Source organism: Neovison vison, chromosome 12, assembly GCF_020171115.1.
Source record: "Neovison vison isolate M4711 chromosome 12, ASM_NN_V1, whole genome shotgun sequence".
Classification (NCBI taxonomy): domain Eukaryota; kingdom Metazoa; phylum Chordata; class Mammalia; order Carnivora; family Mustelidae; genus Neogale; species Neogale vison.
This window is the reverse complement of record NC_058102.1, coordinates 57,810,932-57,831,695: the sequence shown is the minus strand read 5'-3', so window position 1 is coordinate 57,831,695 and position 20,764 is coordinate 57,810,932. Positions and strand designations below refer to the sequence as shown.

General features: G+C 33.4%; 1 protein-coding gene across 3 annotated transcripts in view; it reads right to left on the bottom strand.

The window, feature by feature from the left end:
- LOC122891294 (activating transcription factor 7 interacting protein) overlaps positions 1-20,764 on the bottom strand; it is a 121,379-nt gene that overhangs the window by 25,127 nt on the left and 75,488 nt on the right. For all 3 annotated transcript variants that reach the window (XM_044226843.1, XM_044226844.1, XM_044226842.1), the window contains 4 exons: positions 16,335-16,400; positions 5,830-5,906; positions 5,162-5,250; positions 1,832-2,467 (listed from right to left, as the gene is read on the bottom strand). In XM_044226843.1, the coding sequence (XP_044082778.1) occupies positions 1,832-2,467; positions 5,162-5,250; positions 5,830-5,906; positions 16,335-16,400 (868 nt within the window). The remainder of the gene's footprint in view (positions 1-1,831; positions 2,468-5,161; positions 5,251-5,829; positions 5,907-16,334; positions 16,401-20,764) is intronic.

The following is a 20,764-nucleotide window of genomic DNA, read 5'->3' as shown; positions in this document are numbered from 1 at the left end:
AAATAGAACTTGAAATGATGATCTTCTTAATTTATACAATAAAATACATAAAAATCTGTTAAACACATGTTAAAATATAAAAGTTTAAATATAAATGTATGTTATTGCAAAAGTAGAATGATGTACAGATTAAAAATGGTTCTGAAAACTATTAGTTTTACATACAAAAACAAGAACAATCAAATAATTAAATAAATACAAAACAGACTAACGCTATGTGTAATAGAGTGCATTACCTAGCTAATTTTGAGAAAAAAATATACCCTTTGGGTCAAAAATGGCCATAAAATTTTAAGAAAACAGAATAATTAAATTATAACTCTGATACCTGTATAATAAGTGTTTAGGGTATGAGCATTCAAAAACTTAAGCAAAATCTTTTAAGTTATTTATTTCTTTTCAAGCCATGGCTTATCAGGAAAAGTTCTTTGTTGAAGAATGTATCTTGTGACCATGAATTAAAAATAGTGTCAACTTAAGCTCAATACTTCATAAAGAGGAAAAACTCCAAAATCACACAAAACAATGTCTATCAGAAATCACCTTCTACCTGACATATTAAAATATACTAAGGATTAGAAATAAATTAGAGAAAAATGAAGCAACCCCCCGAAATCTTGCTCATTCACTAAAAATAAGCATCTTTCAGTGCTGTAAACATGAGTAACAGAGTCTAAGAGTAATGTGGTAGCAGACAGGGCTAACAAATATTTTTACTGTACTATGAGGGCATTTACATTTTAAATATTATTATCAATAATTGTACTGATTAAAATTTCAGATTTCCTCCTGTATCCAAGATGTAAATTTGTATGAGGTTGATATTTAAGCTCCTGTCCAATATAATTTTGATCATCTACTCATTTACTCTCAAAAACCTTATAAAATACTACAATCACTATTTTACATGAGAAAATATACTCAGAGGTAAAGTACTAACGGCTACATGACAAAATTAAAAAAACAAAAGGCCTTATATCTCACTTATGAAATTTTGCACTTTAGAATCTGTTTTATATTTCATGGTTACTTATTATATCAATAAGAGACATCAGCAGCAATTTCACTATTATACATGATACTTACCCATTTTTGCCTATTTTTACAATAGTGGGAATAAATGTGAAGCCAGAAATGAAATGAAGAATAAGAAAGTTTAAGAATGCATACAAAATGTATGCTTCTTAAGAACAAGGAAGACAGAATTTTACAGATTTCAAATACAGGTACAATCAATTTCTCCTTTTTGCAATATTGGAAGGCATACAGACATATACAAAGATAATCGTATGTCATGGGGAAATACATAAGAAAGACTACAAGAAGCCAACATTTCTAGTAAATTAGAGAGAGAAGAACCTATTTTTAAACTGTTCCAATTTGAAAAATGGGAGTGATGAATGCACAAAGAACTCTAACAAATGGTAGGGAAGATATGTGGTTTGTCATTTCCTCTTATAAGCATATATTATGTGGAATGATACACTTTAAAATAAATGTGATCTACTTCTTCCAAATGTATTATATAAGTAATTCAAAATGCTTGCCCCAAAGCCTCAATGAAAAATTTCACCCAGGTTAGGAAAAATTACTAAAAGCTAAATTAAAAATCTAACTTTTCATTCAAAATAAATTCCCTCTCAAATACCATCTTAACAACATTATTTCTTAGGTTACTAAAAACTTACTAAAAATAACATCTAGGATATTCTCTCTACTTTCATCTTCAAATAAAGATAGCCACTTCCACAAACATACACAAATGTTCGATTATCCAAACAGGCCATTAACATGCCTACTTTTCTATTTTTAAGCCTACACAGTCACTTACCAATTCTTGGGGTAGTAGTGCTCTGTTCTGCAGGTGATGAAGTACTAAAAGCAGAGATTGGAATTTTCATCTGTATAGGACCTCGGTTATTTGATGGACTATAGAGTCCTGATGGACCTACTGTAGGTAAGGAAGTCCTTGTGGCTTGTACAATAGAGTGTGCTGTTGGAACAGCCTGTACAGCAAGTGTTGTTCCTAATGGTGCAGCACTGGCAGGAGAGTTCCTCTGAATACTAGGACTGGCCACAGAAGGAACATTGTTTGGTTTAGTGGGGTTTGGCAAGGCTGGCAAGGATACTGGATTTTTGGTAAGACCACTCACTGTAGGTGGGCTTTGTACAGAAATGAACTCAACGTTGCCAGATGGTTGGTTGGTCACTAAAGTCCCTGGATGGCTCTGTAGGAGTTGAGGCTGGGAGGATACCGCAACAGGTACATGCAAAATCACTGGCAAAGGTTGTAAAGAAATTGTAGGTTGGGGATTTCCACTAGGCACCTGAGTAGTAGCAACTACTGTAGCAGTGTTGGGTGCAGGAAGAACTGACGTTGCTGTCAGAGAACCAGAAGTCACTGGAGTCTGCAATTTAGGTTGACTACTGACAACTGTTGGAGGAGTGACAAGACTGGCTGAAGATACTATAAAAAGAAAAAACATGTCTCAGTTTAAATGGCTGCTTTCATTTGTCAGCTAGCATAATACAACACAATAAAATTTAATGAATTACAGTATAATTCTTTTATAAAAATATAATAAAGTTTTTTATAATAAATTTTCTTTCAGATTTAAGTTTTGTAAATTCTTAGAATTAAATTTATAGAAGCATTTTTGCATCTGTATTTGGCACACCGCTTATGATTAATATGGAAGACTGCTTAGTATCAAGACAGTGTCTGAAAATTATCATCACCTCAGAGTAACTGGAAAAACAGTAAGAATCTGGTAAAGTGGTACAGATATTTTTGTACATTTCTGTACTATATTTTACATTAAAAATATAAATGCCTTAGGACACTGAGAAGATATAAACTCAGACAATCTAGTAAAAGCCATCACTATTAATGAATAAAATAAGCTTGGTCATGGTATTTTATCACATGGACCATGTGTGAAACCTCTATCTGTGGATCAAGTTTTACGGAATTACCTGGCAAGAGCTAATATGGGGAGACTGCCTCTACTGACACTCTAGTGACATTATATGATTTGGGAAATAAAGAGTAAAGATGGGAGATGAATTAAGAAATAAGGGAAATGATACCAAAGACCAGAAAAAAATCAAAATGCTGGTCACTGGAATCTTAAATAATTTTGGTTTAACTATTTGTTTATTCTCATTTGAATGGGTTTCAAACTGATGGACCAAGTGTCTTTCACACTGTCTGTAGTCTTTCCAAACTCAAAAGCACACTAGAGCAGCAATCTTAATCTTCACTCTTATCCAGGGGAACACCTGGGATTACGGAGACCCTCTCAGGGAGCTAGCAATGTCAAAACTTTTTATAACAATAGTAAGATTTCACCATGTAAGTATTTACATTGACCCAGCAAAAGCAATGGTGAGTAAAACTTGATGCCTCGTACAAAACTCAAGGTAGTGAGTGGTACCAAATGATCACTGCATTCCTTACCACCACACGTTTACAGTAAAAAACAAAGTGAGCTTCACTGAAGAATGGTACAATTCAGTAGTAAAAAGTATTAATTTTATTAAATCTGAACCCGTAAATACAGGTCTTCTGAATATTCTGTGTGAAGAAATAGGAAATACACAGCAAGCATTACCACCGCATGCCAAAGCAGCATGGGTGGCTCAGGGATAAGTGCTTGTACTATTACTGTTAAGAGTTACAAAGCTGAGCTAAAAGCCTTTTACATGGAAGACGATTTTTACTTGAAAGACAATTTACAGATATACTGCGATTATTCACATTTGAGTATCAGACTAATCTTTTCTTAAAAATAAACCATGGCAGTCAGTTCAAAGAAAATAACTGCAATGGTGCAATTTGAGCTTATCGGCAATGATACAATTTGAGTTTCAAAACAAAAATTAGAACTTTGGAAAAACTTGTATCTGCCACTGAGAACATGACAACTTCCCAAATCTTCAAAGATTCTTCTGATAAAAATTGATTGTGAAATAAATGTGATTTTTAAAAAGTTTAGTCAACAATGGAAGTCTTATATAACTCAGTGAATATTTTCCAAATGATTGATGAATGATAGCAGCCAAAGATCCATCCAAGTATAGACAGACAAATGGATTTTTTCTTAAAAGAAGGAGGGGCAGACAGAGTAGGGAGAGAGAATCCCAAGCAGACTCCACACTGGGCATGGAGCCAACCAAAACCAAGAGTCAGACACTAAACCCACCACTACACCCAGGTGCCCCTAGACTTTCTGTCAAAAGTCAGAAAAGTTTATTGGTATGGTTTCACATTCCACTTTTCAACTAACCTTTAATAAACTACTGCCTGACTATGCCAAAGAAGAATATCCACAAATCTAAAAGGGCTAGTCCTTTTCCAACTATATATATGTATGAGGCTGAATTTTCTTCACATATTTCAATCAAAACATCAAACTGCAACAGACTTAATGCAGAGATATAAGAATCTTCAACTATATTCAACTGTCTTAATGTTTTAAGTTTAAAAGAGATTTGTAAACCTGTAAATTATAACTCTTCTCACTGTTTTAAGCTTGAAAAAGGTGTTTTTCATTAAAACATGTTATTTGTGTTACATGATATAGGTTTGTTATGATTTTTTTTTTTATTTTATGTATTTATTTGACAGAAAGAGAGCTCACAAGTAGGCAGAGAGGAAAGCAGAAAGAGAGGGAGAAGCAGGCTCCCTGCTCAACAGAGAGCCCGATGTGGGGTTCGATCCCAGGACCCTGAGATCATGACCTGAGCTGAAGGCAGAGGCTTAAGCCACTGAGCCACTCAGGTGCCCCAGTTTGTTATGATTTTTAAATAAACATTTAAAATTTTATGTTTTAATTTCCACTACAGTAAATATCAATTAGTATAAGCCATAAAAATGAAAGCTCTTTGGGATTCTTTATATTATTATTATAAGACTATACAGGGATATGGAAACCAGAAAATTTGAGAACCACTAGAGACTTGAATTTCTATATTTGCATGCGTATCTGTAATCCTAATTTTTAAATAAAATTTTGTACTTGTTGAATTTTAGATAAACACCTCATTTATCTTAGAACTTATTTATCTTAGATCATTTTAATTTCAAAAATTTGTAACAAAAGAGAACCAAAACCTTCAGTTCCTAAGAAAATGTTATTTTGGTATTAAAAAATATTACCTGTATTCACAGGGGTTGGAAAGGTTGGTGGTGCACTCTCACTTACATTCCTTTTGGACTCCAGCATCTGTCTCACTGTGCCTGCATTTCTACAAAATATATATATATATATATATACAAATAGTCAGTGAAAATGCCATTCAGGAGGACATCATTTTATGAATAGAGAAAGCAGTGGCCGATAGGGGAAAGCATGGCAAGACCTGGGTATTGTAGCACTAAAGTGCAAATGAATGCATAGATAAAGATGGCACATAGACTTCAGCATGCTGGGGTCTATGGAATTAAGGAAGAGTCTTTCTCTTATATTCTAATGTCCTCAACACTTTAACAAAAAGCCAAACGTACATCCCAGTATCTATAGACATTAATTTTTATCACCCTTGATCAAAATATTTCTCAATTACTTTGCAAGAATACTATTTAGCACAAGTGGTTAATAACCAAAGAAAGCCTCAAAATAAATTAGCAAAACCAGTAACCACAAATGAACAATTGTAACAAAACAAAAAAAGAAGAAAATCTAAATCTAGAATACCAAACACTTATCTCTACAAAAATAAACAGCAATACATTCCAAAATTTTCCTGTAAAATAAAGAAGATCAGAACCTTGTTCTATTATTTAAAAACTTTTTTTTTTTTTGAAAGACTGTTTACAATTCTCACCTGTATGGCACATTGTTGTTATTGCTGTTGACATCAACTACAGACTTTCCTGGTGATACTGGTGGGTTTGGTGGATTCTGGGGGAGAAAAACACCCAGATAAAATAAAACCCAATTCACAAGCAATCTTTAAAAATAAGACTTTAACTCGACCTATTGTGACCATTTTGTAACATGTAAGAATGTTGAATTACTATGTTGAGCACTAGAAACCAGTATTATAAAAAAACAACAACACAAAAAAACCTTACATGCTTTCATTATATATTACCTGTTACTTCCAGAAAATATTACTAGAGGAGAAAAGAAAAAAGCCAGGGCTTTGAATCTTGACATTGCCACTTAAACAAATTATTTAAAACAAATTACTTAACCCACTGTGACAATTGTGTGAAAGATTAATATAATAATTCCTATACCTCAGTTTTTTAAGATGAGTAAATAGAGAATGTGAAAATGGTTTACATGCTGTAAGGGTTCAATAAATATTGATAATATGAATCGGAAGAATAACTAGACATATTTATTCAAAATCAAGTGAATGCCTACTACATACCACACATAGCAGGCACCTAATTACCAACAGGAACTCAACAGAGTACATATTTATTCTTTTACAGAAATACCTGATTACCAATAAAATGGTACCTAAGGCCACAAATCAAAATTATCTTTTCAATTATTGTTTAAAAAATAACTACTTGCCACTATGTGACTGGTAACTTCATAAAAAGATATTTCAATTCTAATCTTAATTAAGTATTAACTAATTTCAGCCTTTTCCCCCTCAAAACAAGGAATATAGAAATGGAATTCTTATACATATACATATTAATTATCATTACTTGGGCCTCTGTCAATAATTATACTATCATCATATTATTTCTTAAATTAAGAAATATAAATCATTCTGCTCAAGATTTAATTAATGTAATAGTAATAATAAATACTAAAACAAAGGTGGCAGGTGCTTAAAATCACATCAAGTAGATGCCTTTAATCACTCTTTTCAGTCAACCAATCTTGATGCTTTTTACAGGATAAAAGAATAACTCTGACCATCAAGTATAGCATTATACTAGTTATACAGGTAGAGAAGATAAGAGAAAAAACTACAATGAATTGCTCAAAAGGTGCTTAAAATCTGCCTGTGGACAAAAACACATAAAACAAATAGAAAAGCAAATTAAAGTAACAGTGCAATGTTGATGGAAACTTTTTAAAAAACTTTTTAAAAAAGTTTTTGAGGAAAATGCATCTTCATATAGGTTACTACACTGAAAATAGCTAAGAAGAAGATAAAAAACATTTCAAGGAGAAAAACAGAAAAAGAAGGAGTAAAAGCATAATAAATAAATACAACTGGCTTAGAATATGGGATGGCCACTGGATGGAAGACCTTAAGTACTACAGTGTGGTGACACCAACAGATGACAGAATAGGAAGACTAACATCTTCATCCCTCATGGGATGGATCAAATTTCCTTTGTCTGAATTCCAGAAGCCAGTCAAGAGGTTATAGGACCTCAAGCAATAGCAAGGCAAAGAAGAAGTGCTTTGCAGTCGTTGGGCAAGTCTGTTGTACTTATCCACTATATCCCAAAGTCCTCCTGATACAGTACAACACAATCAACATTTCTCATTTCTGGCTTCTCCTTCAAAAAGGAAAGAGAAGGGGCGCCTGGGTGGCTCAGCGGGTTAAGCCTCTGCCTTCAGATCAGGTCATGATCTCAGGGTCCTGGGATCAAGTCCCACATCCGGCTCTCTGCTTGGCAGGGAGCCTGCTTCCTCCTCTCTCTCTCTGCCTGCCTCTCTGCCTGCTTGTGATCTCTATCAAATAGATAAATAAAATCTTTTTTAAAAAGGGGGGGGAAGAGAAGAGTGGAACTTTCATGCAATATTCTGGCTTTTCTGGGGACTGTCCAAAGCACTGGTTTCTGTTTCATCTGATCTGTAGCACATGTTGGATGTCTAGTGGCCACATGAGAACAAAGGTTGAGCCTATTAGCTTAGTACAGCACCAGAAAAACCATTCTAACACAGACAGCAGGGGAACCTCCAAAAGCATGGCTTATAAAACCAAAACTGTAATATGGAAGACAGATGTCAGTGGAGAGTTTCTGAGTAGAAAGAGACAAGCCTCTTCAGATAAAAAACTATATTCACAAGCTCAGAGAAATCATACACACACAAGCTCAGAGAAAATACATCTCTAGAAAAGGCCTGAGAGGTCCCAATTATATACCTGAACTGAACAGTAAAGGTCTTCCTCTGTACAAAGAACTGTGAAAAGACAGGGAAAGGTGGTTCTTTTCTTCAAATGCCCAAATTTCAATCTAAGAGAACTAAACATAGAGCCCCAACAGAGAAATACAGCCCCAACAACAACAAAATCTCCAGAAACTGACCCTAAAAGAACATGGGGATCTGTGAATTACCCATTAAAGAATTCAAAATAACCAATATCAAGATGTTCAATGGGGTAATAGAAAACACAGAAAGAAAACTAAAAGAAATTATAAAAAGTCATGCATGAAGAAATAAAAATTTTAACAAAGAAACAGTAACTCTAAAATAGAAACAGAAGAAATTCTGGATCTGAAGAATAACTGAATTGAAAAATTCACTACATGGGATCAACACCAGACTGTACCAAGCTGAATAAAGATTTAGTGGACTTGATGACAAGTTATTTGAAATTATCAAATTACAAAAGCAAAAGAAAAGAGAAGAAAAAAGTGAACAGAGCCCAAAGGATTTACGAGGCACCACTGAAAAAACCAATACATGAATATGGGAATCTAAGAATAGAAGAGAGGAAAATAGCAGAAGGCATTTGCAAATAATGGCCCCAAACTCTCCAAATTTGAGGGTTCTCAAATTCAAAATGCTCAGAAACTTCCAAATAGAATAACTCACGGATCTATACTAAAAAAACACAGTCAAGGTGTTGAAAGTCACAGATAAAAAATTTTAAAATAACAAAAGAAAAGCAACCCATTACATTTAAGGTAGCTCCCATAAGATTATCAGTAGTTTTCTCAGCAGATAACTAGAAGGCTACAAGGGGGCAGAATGATATATTCAAAGTGTGGAATAAGAAAACTACCAAGCAAAAATACTATATCCAGCAAAACTTTTATTCAAAAATTAAGGCAAAATTAAGATTTTCCTAGATTAAAGAAACTGGGGAAGTTCATGACCATTAGATCTGCAATCCACACACACACAAAATGCTAAAATGGGTTCTTCAAGTGAAAATGAAAGGATATGAGATGGCAACTTGAAAGCATACAAACAGATGAAATTCTTGATAAAGGTAAATACAGAATCCTGCATTACTATTACTAGAAAGTTAGTGCAGTAAATCACGTGTAATTGTACACATTGAGGCATAAAAGTAACTGTAAATTTATGTTAAAGGATATAGAATTTTAAAAAGATATAATAAAACTAATAACAAAGTTGTAGAGGCAGAAGTTCTTAAATATGATTGAAGTTGCTACCAGTTAAAATAGTTTATATAATCCCCATGGTAATCACAGATAAAACACCTATAAAAGATACATAAAAGGACATTATATAATGACAAAAGCACCAACTGACCAAATATAATATTTATACACATATATACACATAACATCAAGGCCTCAATGTATAAACACTGACAGAATTGAAAAACAAACAGCAACACAGTAATAGTAGTTTTCAGTCCATCATTCTATATAATGAGTAGATGATCCAGAGAAACATTCAATTAAGGAAATAGCAAAAGTGAACCAATACCAAAGACCAAATGGACCAGACATTTATAGAAATTTTCACCCAAAAGCAGAAAAATACAAAATTTTTCTCAAGTGCACACAGAACATTCTCCAGGACAGATCAAATATTAATCACAAAATAAGCCTTAACAAATTTATAAAAATGAAACTCTGACCAAGTATCTCTTACAACCGCAAAGGAACAAAAGTAGAAATCAAGAGCAGAAGGAAAAATGGAAAAGTCATATATATGTAGAAATTAAACACTTAAAAAAACTAATATATAAAAGAAGAAATCACAAATATATCAGAAAATATCTTAAGATAAATAAGAACACAAACACAACATACCAAATTTATGGGAAAATTTATGCAGCAAATGTAGTACTAAGAGGAAGATTTATGGTGGTACATGCTTCCATTAAAAAAGGAGAAAGATCTCAAATCAACAACCTAACTTTACACTTTGAAGGACTTAAAAAAAAAACTAAACTAAACTCGGGAGAAGGAAGGAAACGATAAAGTTTATAGCAGAAATAAACAGAGAACACAAAGTCAATAGAAAGAAAAATCAACTAAGATTGGCATTTCAAAGGATCAAAAAATAAGCAAAACTATACCTAGATTACCTGTAAAAAAAGAAAGAAGACATAAATAAATAAAATCATAAATGAAAGAGGATGCCACATTACAACTGATACCACAGAATTAAAAAGGATCACAAAAGACTACCATAAACAATTATAAAGCAACACATTGGATAACCTAGAAAAAAATGGATAGCTTTCTGGAAATATATATCCAAGACTGAATCAAAAAGAAAATAAAACTTTGAAGAAGATCTACACAGTAGTGAGACTGAATCAGTAATCAAAACCATTCTAATAACAAAAAATACCAAGGACCAAGGCTGCCATGCAAAATTCTACCAGACACTTAAAGAAGAATTAACTGCAGTCTACCAACTCTTCCAAAGAATTGATGAGGAGAGAAAACTTCCAAACCCATTTTATGAGGCCAGCATACCTGATACCAAAATCAGACACCACAATAAAAGAAAACTACAGCCTAATATCCCTGATGAACATAGACTCAACAAAATATTACCAAATCAAATTCACCAGCACACTGAAAGGATTATACAACATGACCAGGTGAGACTTATCCCTGGAATGCAAGGAGAGCTTCACACAAAAATCAATCAATGTATAAATCAATCAAACACCACATTAACAAAATGAAGGGGGGAAAAAAACAACATGATCTTCTTAATTCTTGCAGAAAAAGCATTTCCTGTATTTCAACACCCTTTCACGATTAAAAAAAAAATTAAACAAATTAGGAATGGAAGGAAGTTACCTCAACATTATTAAAAACAAACAAACAAACAAACAAAAAAACCACTATACATCAAAAGCCCACAGCTAACATCACACTCACCAACTTCTGTTCAACATGGTACTGGAAAAGATCTCACCAGAGCAATAAAACAAGAAAAAGAAATAACAGGCGGCCATACTAGAAAGGAAAAAGTGCCATTTTCTCTGTTTGCAGATGATGTGATCTTATAGTCAGAGAGCTCTCAAGGTGGGGCACCTAGGTGGCTCAATCCTTAAGCATCTGCCTTCACTCAGGTCATGATCCCAGGGGTCTGGCTGGGATCAAGTGCCACATCAGGCTCCCTGAAGCCTGCTTCTCCCTCTCCCACTCCCCCTGCTTGTGTTCTCTCCCTCACAGTCTGTCAAATAAATAAATAAAATCTTTAAAAAAAGAAAGAAAGAAAGTTCTCAAGAGTCCACACAAAAAAGTTCAAACAAATAAATTTAGCAATGGTGCAGGATTAAAAATCATCAAGAAAAATCAATCATACTTCTATATACTAACAACAAACAATCTGAGAAACAAATTAAGAAAATAATCCCATTACAATATCATTAAAGAGAATAAAATATTTAAAAATAAATGTAACCAAAAAGGCAAAAGACCTTTAAACTGAAAACAACAAATATGGTGGAATGAAATAAAAGATGCAAATAAATGGAAATACCCCATGTTCATGGACTGGAGCACTTAATACTGTTCAAATGTCCATACTACCCAAAGTGATCAAAAGTTTCCATGTAATTTCTATGAAAATCCAATGTCATTTTTTGCATTAATAGAAAAAAAGCATTCTATAATCCATATGGAATCTCCAGGGCAGAAGAACAAAGTTGGAGACTTCATACTTCCTGATTTCAAAACGTATTACACAAAGATACAGTAATCAAAAAAGTGTGGTTGTGGCATAAAGACAGGAACATAGACCAACAGAACAGAAAAGCCCAGAAATAAACTCTCACATGTACAGTCTTTTAACAAATGGTATGAAAACTGGAGAGCCAAACACAAAAAAGACTAACGTTGGACCATTAAACCATATACAAAAATTAGTTCAAAATAAATCAAAGATCTAAATATAAGACCAAAACTAAAAATTCCTATTAGAAAACATAGGAGGAAAGTTTCATGACATCAAATTTTGCAATTATTTCTTGGATATGACATCAAAAGCACAGGTAACAAAAGCAAAACAAAGGAGGTTACATCAAAACTTAGAAACCTCTGCACATCAAAATAAAAATCAACAGAGTGAAAAGGAAACCTATGGAATAGGAGAAAATAACTGCAAATCATATATCTGATAAGAGGTTAACATCCATCCAAAATATATAAAGTCCCATAACTTAACAATTTAAAGCGACCTAATTAAAAAACAGGCAAAAGGGGGTGCCTGGATGGCTCAGTGGGTTAAGCCGCTGCCTTCGGCTCAGGTCGTGATCTCAGGGTCCTGGAATCGAGCCCCGCATCGGGCTCTCTGCTCAGCAGGGAGCCTGCTTCCTCCTCTCTCTCTCTGCCTGCCTCTCTGCCTGCTTGTGATCTCTGTCTGTCAAATAAATAAATAAAATCTTTAAAAAAAAAAATAATAAAATAAAATAAAAAACAGGCAAAGGACCTAAACAGACACTTCACACTTCTCCAAAGATATGCAAAATAGTCAACAAGTATATGAAAAGATGCTCACCACCACTATTATTAGAGAAATTCAAATCAAAATCACAGTGCAATGCCACCTCACATTCATTAGCATGGCCACTATGACAAAAGAGAAATTAACAAGTGTTGGCAAGAATGTAGAGAAATAGGAACCCCATGCCTTGCTGGTTAAGAATGTAAACTGGTGGGGCGCCTGGGTGGCTCAGAGGGTTAAAGCCTCTGCCTTCAGCTTGGGTCATGATCTCAGGGTCCTGGGATAGAGCCCTGTATTGGGCTCTCTGCTCAGCAGGGAGCCTGCTTCCCAACCCCCCCTTGTGATCTCTGTCTGTCAAATAAATAAATAAAATCTTTATTAAAAAAAAAAAAAAAAAGAACATGGGGCACCTGGGTGGCTTAGTGGGTTAAAGCCTCTGCCTTTGGCTCAGGTCATGATCCCAGAGTCCCCCAAATCGGGCTCAGCAGGGAACCTGCTTCCCTTCCTCTCTCTCTGCCTGCCTCTCTGCCTACTCGTGATCTCTGTCAAATAAATAAATAAAAATCTTAAAACAAAACAAAACGTAAAATGGGGTGACCTCTTTAGAAAATACTATGGTAACTCCTCAAAAAACTAAACCCAGAATTACCAAATGATCCAGCAATTTCACTTTTGCGTAGATATCCAAAAGACTTGAAACCAGGATCTTAAAGAGTTATTTACACACAGATGTTCATTGTAGCATTATTCACAAAAGCCAAGAAATGAAAGCAGCCCAAATATCCATCAATAAATGAATGAATAAAGAAAATGCAGTATATACCATATACATAATGTGGAATATTATTCTGCCTTGAAAAGGGAATCTTGTTACATGCTACAGTACAGGTATCAGTCACCAAAAACAAAAACAAAAACTAAACAAAACCCAAACACTATAATGACTTCATTTATGAGAATCTAAAGTAGCAAATCATGGAAACAAAAAGTAGCTGAGTGCTGAGGGGAGAGGAAATGAGAGATGTTCTACGGTAGCAGAGCATCAGTTTTGCAAAATGAAAAACACCTAAAGATCTATTACACAGTGTTAATACAGTTAATACTTCTGAATCATGAAGTTAAAAATGATACATTTTAGATTGTGTGTCAGCACAAGTAAAACAATTTTAAGAGTTTAATAAAAAAATTAAAATGTAGAATAATCTAAAATTTTACTCAATTACATCACTGATTTCTCATAAAAGATGAGAAGTATCTTCATATTTCTTTTATAGTAAGAACTAGAAAGGACAGAAGTTAGAGATAACAGTCATAAGGCAGTAACAGATTAGATTATAAATGTGGACTTAACAGCAAACTGCCCATGAGGGTTTTCTGCTCTTTTAAAAATTAAAATAGAAAATGTTTTAAGACAAACCTGCATGGTGGGGTTTGTTTTTAACTGGTTAATATCAGAGGATCAAGGAGCAAATCTAAATAGAAGAAAAGCATTTAAAGTATTACTGTTTATTTATTTATTTATTTTAATAAAGGGGAGAACTAAAGTTTTAAACTTTCATTCTGTATTTCTCTTGTTTTTAAAACCTAGCATGACACAGATGTAAAATTATACTGGATACCATAATTAAACAGAATTAGGACATGAATGAACAAATTCTTGAGATTTCTAGAAATCTCTCACAAAAAGAAAATTTAACAAGAATGGGTAGAAAGATGTCCCAGTTTGGCAATGTAAAACTGGTCTTACCCAAAAGCTAATTAACGAAGGAACAAAATCTGAAAGCCTGAAGACCACCTCAATATTTTTCTCAAGTACCACATATCCTAATTGTTCAAATTAATCTTTTCTAATCTTTAGGAATTATACAGTATTTGCTGTTTCCATAATACTTACAGCTCTCTATAACAAACCTTTCAGGGATTGTAATATTTTCATATCATTCTTAAAGTGTGTCTCTGTCACTTTTAAATATGTAAAGAAGAACAACTAGAAAGTAGTTCTGAAAGCAAAATAGACAAACACTGGGAAGTGTATGGTGAGCAGCATGCTGCTTAGTTCAAACGTAAGGATAAAAGGGAAGAAGTGGAAATACGTACTATACAAAAACAAAGGGAAAACTGCAAAGCCCTTTCTTTGGTTCAAGCACAGCTAATAAAAAAGATTTACATCAGGGCCCCTAGATGTCTCATAATGTCTGCCTTCAGCTCAGGTCATGATCCCAGGGTACTGGGATGGAGCCCCACCTGGGATTCCCTGCTCAGCAGGGAGCCTGCTTCCCCTTCTTTCTCTCCTTCTGCTTGTGCACTTTCTCTCTCTCACTCTCTCTCTCAAATAAATCCAATATTTTTTAAAAAAAGATTTACATCAATTTTCTAATCTGAAAAATAAAATAGCGCAATTTTTATACTATAACAAATAAATGAAGCTGAAAAAATGAATCAGGAAATTGTATGATTATAATAAAAAGAATCTTTGGGAATGGCCAAAAGAGGGTTTGGTGAGATTAGTCTGTGTAGAACAAAGATAAAAACTATCAATTGCTCAAGAAAAAAGAGTAATCAGAGTTTACAAAGTTAAGTAAAAACAATAGAGATGGAAAACAGATTAGCAGTTGCCAGGGGACAGGAACAGGTGGGTGTGGGGGGAAATGAGGTAGGTTTAAACTGTAAAAAGGCAGCATTAGGGAGTCCCTTCATGGTAATGTACCAGTTCTAGACCTTGACTATGGTAGAGGTTATATAAATCTATACATGGGAACAAACTGCATAGAACTGCACGTGTGTACGTACACACACACACACACACACACACACGCACCCAATAAATTCATGTAAAAACTGGTGAGAAATGATAATGTCTACAGACTACTTAACAGAATTTTATCAATATCTTGGTTTTGATATTATACTGCAGATATAAGATTTCATCACTGGGGAAAGCTAAGGTGAAAAGTTCGCAGGAGGCTATGTACTACATTGCAACTTCCTGTACATCTATAATTATTTCAAAATAACTTTATTTAAAGTCAAGTAAAGAAGATGTCACAATGAAGACAGAAAAATCCTACAGTAATAATGATTACTACTGAAATAATTTTAGTGGCAATTATTAAGTGCTACACAATGGAGCTCTCAGACAAAGAAATATAATTTGCTCAAATAGGAAAAAAAGTCAAGAGGAAAAGAAAGAAATTAAACTAAAAACTATAATGCAATATACAAGTGCTATATTAAAAGTATGTATTACAGAATAACTAAGGAAATAACAAAAAGCAAAAGATAGGCTATACATTGGAGTTTATGTTATGCTACGATGTTTGGACTTAACTACGTGGTGGCAGAGAAGAGGACTACTCCACGTAACAGAACACTAACTAACATAGTTTGGCAGAAATAAGAGACTAGACTAGGACACTGACAAGAATGTAAAAAGAAAAAAACATGGTAAGACAAATCCCAAAGATAATTTTAAAAATGAAATGAAAATATAACTTCCAGAATGCTGTAAAATAGGTCAATATAAGTGTTGATACATGCAAACAGTAAATGAGGACTAGAAAAGGATTAATAATTAGTTCTAGAGCTGTGGCTCCAGAAAGAACATACAGGAAGTACAAAGAATGAAAGCAAATTTCAGACCTGTAATAAAGGAAGACTTTCCTCCTAACTCACCATTTCCTAAGATTACCACTTAAAACTAAATATTAATTATGCAAGCATAGACATCCTTACTTCTTGTCTTTTCTTAAGATCTTCTTTGGCTGCTCCAAAGCGTTTGGTTAACCTGGCTATCTTGGCCTAAAAAAAAAAAGCAAAAAATGAAACAGAAATCAAGTAACATAATGGGATTAAAAAGGAACTCATATATACATTACAAGAAACCCACAAATGAAAGGATCCTGAGAAGATCGCCAACAGCAAAGAAAATAAGGCAAGCTGATTATAAAATATATATTTGAAAAATACAGAAAACCATAATGAAACTAAAATGACCTCTGAACTCAATATCCAGAGGTAAACACTCTTAATTTTAGAAGGTTAGCTTCTTCCCTCCTAGAACTCACAAACCAGTACATTTCTGAGCATATGTAATTATGGGGGCTTTTATTATTGTTATTTTTCAGTATGTTGGAACTATACAATTTTCTGAGAATTCTGTACTAAACACACTTGTAAGTCATAAAAGACCCAATGCCATGCCTTATGAATATATGTGTAATATACTGAATCATTGTTTATACCCTCTATTTCCCAATGGAAATATTCAGTGTTTATCAATGTACTGCTATAGTCAAATAATACAATTAACAATTTTGTTCTTTCAAAATTCTTTCCTTGGGTACCACTCACAAAATATAACTTCTGAGACAGAAAATATTTTTAAAGCTCTTGTCTAAATGATTCTTATCTAAATGCTATTTATATCTAAATTATCTAAGAATTATCAAATATTTAATGACAATTTCTTTTTCAGAAAGGCTTTGCTAATTTGTACATTCAACAGCAGAGTATGTGTGGTCATTTAATATTACTCTGAAACACTTTCATATTATGTTAATTTTAATACTCTGTCAAAAATGTTACCTTGCTACTATTAACATTTCAGTGAAATTATTTATTCATCAATTATACTGCTTACATAAGCTGCTTGATCACATATTTGCTCAAATACATATTCACAGAAACTTTAAGGAAAAAAACAGGAAAGAAAAAAAATTATCTCATTACCACGAGTATTTTGTATTTAAGTCTTTTACTAAAGTACAGATGTAATACTCAACTAGTTGTTTCTGTTGCTGTTAACTCCTGCTGCCAATTTTTTTTTAGATTTTATTTATTTATTTGACAGAGATCACAAGTAGGCAGAGAGGCAGGCAGATAGAGACAGGAAAGCAGGCTCCCCGCTGAGCAGAGACCCCCCCCCCACTGATGTGGGGCTTGATCCCAGAACCCTAGGATCATGACCTGAGCCAAAGGCAGAGGCTTTAACCCACTGAGCCACCCAGGCGCCCCATGCTACTAATTTTTTTTAAGCTTTTGTTTTTTAGAGAGAGAGTGAGTGGCACAAGCCCATGTACAAGCTGAGGAAGGAACAGAGAAAGAATCTCAAAAAACTCCCTGCTCAGCACAGAGTCTAAAGCAGGGGCTGAATCTCACAACCCTGAGATCATGACCTGAGCCAAAATCAAGAGACGCTCAACTCACTGAACCATCCAAATACCCCACTACTGCTGCCATTTTATGTTAAATATATTTTCAAGAAATTTAAATTAAAACTTCTGAGTGTGTTCATAAGGCCCACCTAAGGAAGAACTCTTCCAGAAAAATTATTTTATCCAATATATGCGTATCATACAAAGAAAATGATATTATTTACTTTTAAAGTTTCTTTCAGAAAGTAGGCACTTCTGACAGAGACTCCAAACCTAACAAAGTATTTAAGTCCATTGAGAGAGCCTATGAACTCAATCACATATGACCCCGAGGATGAAGATTTTCCTTAGGACTTGAGTATTTTATGCATATTTATTAATACCAAAGATATACAGCATAATTATATATTCTTAATATGGATTTACCTTCCTATGATTAAAATATTTCAAATAATTTTTTTCAAGAAAGATATAGGGGAAGGTGTTTTCTGTACCACAATTTATGCAAGAATGTTTTTCATTCTTGAGTCTACCTGGTGGGTAGTCTATAAGTTGAATAGTTTGTAGAGTATTATTATACTACTTTTACTTAAAACTCATTTTGTATACTATATACACACACATATATATAGTATACAAAATGAGTTATATATATATATATATATATATATATATATATATATATATATAAAGGTCTAGAGGAATAAATACCAAAGTTAAAAGTGATTTCTTCTAGAGATTAGAACTGGCAGGCAGTGAGGGAGAATGTAAAGAGGATTACACTTTCAAGTCATATACATCTGTAATATTTAAATGCTTTTTAAAAAGGATTTTATCACTTAAAAATTGAGCTATCAGAGAAATTAAAATCAAAATCTGGACACTGACTTACTGTCTGCCATTTAATATTATAAAAAAAGAAATAAGAAAACAGCCTTTTTCCTTATTTTAATCTAGGAAACTGCAATTTTTCAAAATTGTAATTCAAAATATCTGCCATAACGTGTCTAAGACTGGGTCTCTATTTTAGTAAGTATTATGTGAGATTTTTTTAAGAAACTATATAAACAAGTCAGATTTTAGTCTAGGAAAGGGATATTCTATTATTATGTCTTTACTACTTTTATTTCATTTTGCTCTTGGTTTCTTTCTTAGGCATATCTATTTCTTATATAGGCATAAGGGTAGCTATTTAAATATAAGTCACACAAATTGTTGCCAATTCAGACACACTGAGCCTTATTTAGCAAGCTAGGCAAACCAGGGATTTCCTTGCATAAATTATGCACCAAGGAACCTCTTAGGAAATAATTATCTGAGAAAAGAGCTAATCAAGCATCAAGTCTGACTTTCCAAAATATTAGCATTCAAAAAAAGCTACTGAATAAATGGATACACATATCCATTATTCAAAACTGTCTCTTGGATTAGACAGTCATGGATTTATTTGGTGGGGGGGGGCTATTTTCAGTTAAAACTACTTAAAACAACATTTTATAAATTATAACCAATGAAATACTGTATTCCAGGGTGCGTTGACAGCTTTTCCATTTCCATTAAAAAAATCCACTTGAGGGACGCCTGGGTGGCTCAGCTGGTTAAGCAGCTGCCTTTGGCTCAGGTCATGATCCCGGCGTCCTGGAATCGAGTCCCACATCGGGCTCCTAGCTTGGCAGGGAGCCTGCTTCTCCCTCCGCTTCTGTCTGCCTGTGCTCACTCTCTCCCCCTCTCTCTCTCTGATAAATAAATAAAATCTTTAAAAAAAAATCCACTTGAAATTTTGAGTATTTTGAATTTGTACAATAATTTGAAAGGAATCAAGTCTTCCTATCTAGGAACATAGTACATTTACAGTTGACTTGTTGACTCAGATTTTCTTTTTCTGTCCTTTTTCCTCACAATGGTCTTAAAATTTTCTTTTCTTTATTCTTAACTACTTATTCATTTTTAAATATCTACCATATGTGAAACCTTTATCTCATATCTTCTCATTGTTCATTGTTGATACATAGAAAAACTATTAGAAAGTTTTTCTTCAATCAGGTAGTTTCTAAACTTCTTACTTTCTCTACAGTTTGCCAAATTAATTCTATTGTGTTTCCAATCATTACTCTTAATTTCTTTTTCCTATCGTTATTTTATTACTCAGACTGCCACCAAAACTCCAAATAGCAGCATAGATAACAGACGCCTTTGTCCTAGTCTCAAATTCAATGGAAATACTTCCATGATCCCTACTAAATATGATATGGGTTATAATCTGAACAGAGTTTCTTACAATCTTAGGCTTTCTACTTTCTTCCTAAATAAGATGGACGTATAGGTATAAAGTTATATGTAATAATGTTCTCTTAAAGAATCTCCTCTGGATCTTTTCTCCTTTTTCAATCCTTATGTAGTTTATTTGTACTCATTAGTTATAAATAAAAAATTAATCTACTTTTAGTCTTCACAAAAGAATAAGGTTTTGTCTTCATTGCTCAGTATTCAAAAGGGTTGGGTTTTTTACATTTCATTAATTTAGTCTCTCTTCCTTCTGCAGTTTAGTTTGTAATTGTCTCTTCCTAGCACAGAAGATGAACATATAACATTCTTCTCTTTCCCTGTTCAGTAGTAATGAATTTAAAATTATAAATTTCCCTTTGAATACTGCTGTGGCTTTCATTACAGGCTTTGATATGTAGTACTTTAGTTACAGTTCTGATTTAAAGACCGGAGAATTTCCATTTTTACTTCCTCTCTACAACTATCTGAAAATATGTTTTGGTGAGGGGGTTATGGTCTGGGAGGGGTAGAAAAGCTAAATATTTGTTGATAATTTCTCTTTTTATTACACATTTGCTACTGACGCCACAGCAAATGACAACTATCTCCATTTTAAGACTTTCTTACAAGTTACTAGCATTCTCATCTTGACAATGCATCAGATACATAAATCTAAAACTTATACTACCTTGTAATTAAAAAAATAATTAAAACCATGGAAATAATGTTGAGATTTATTTTACC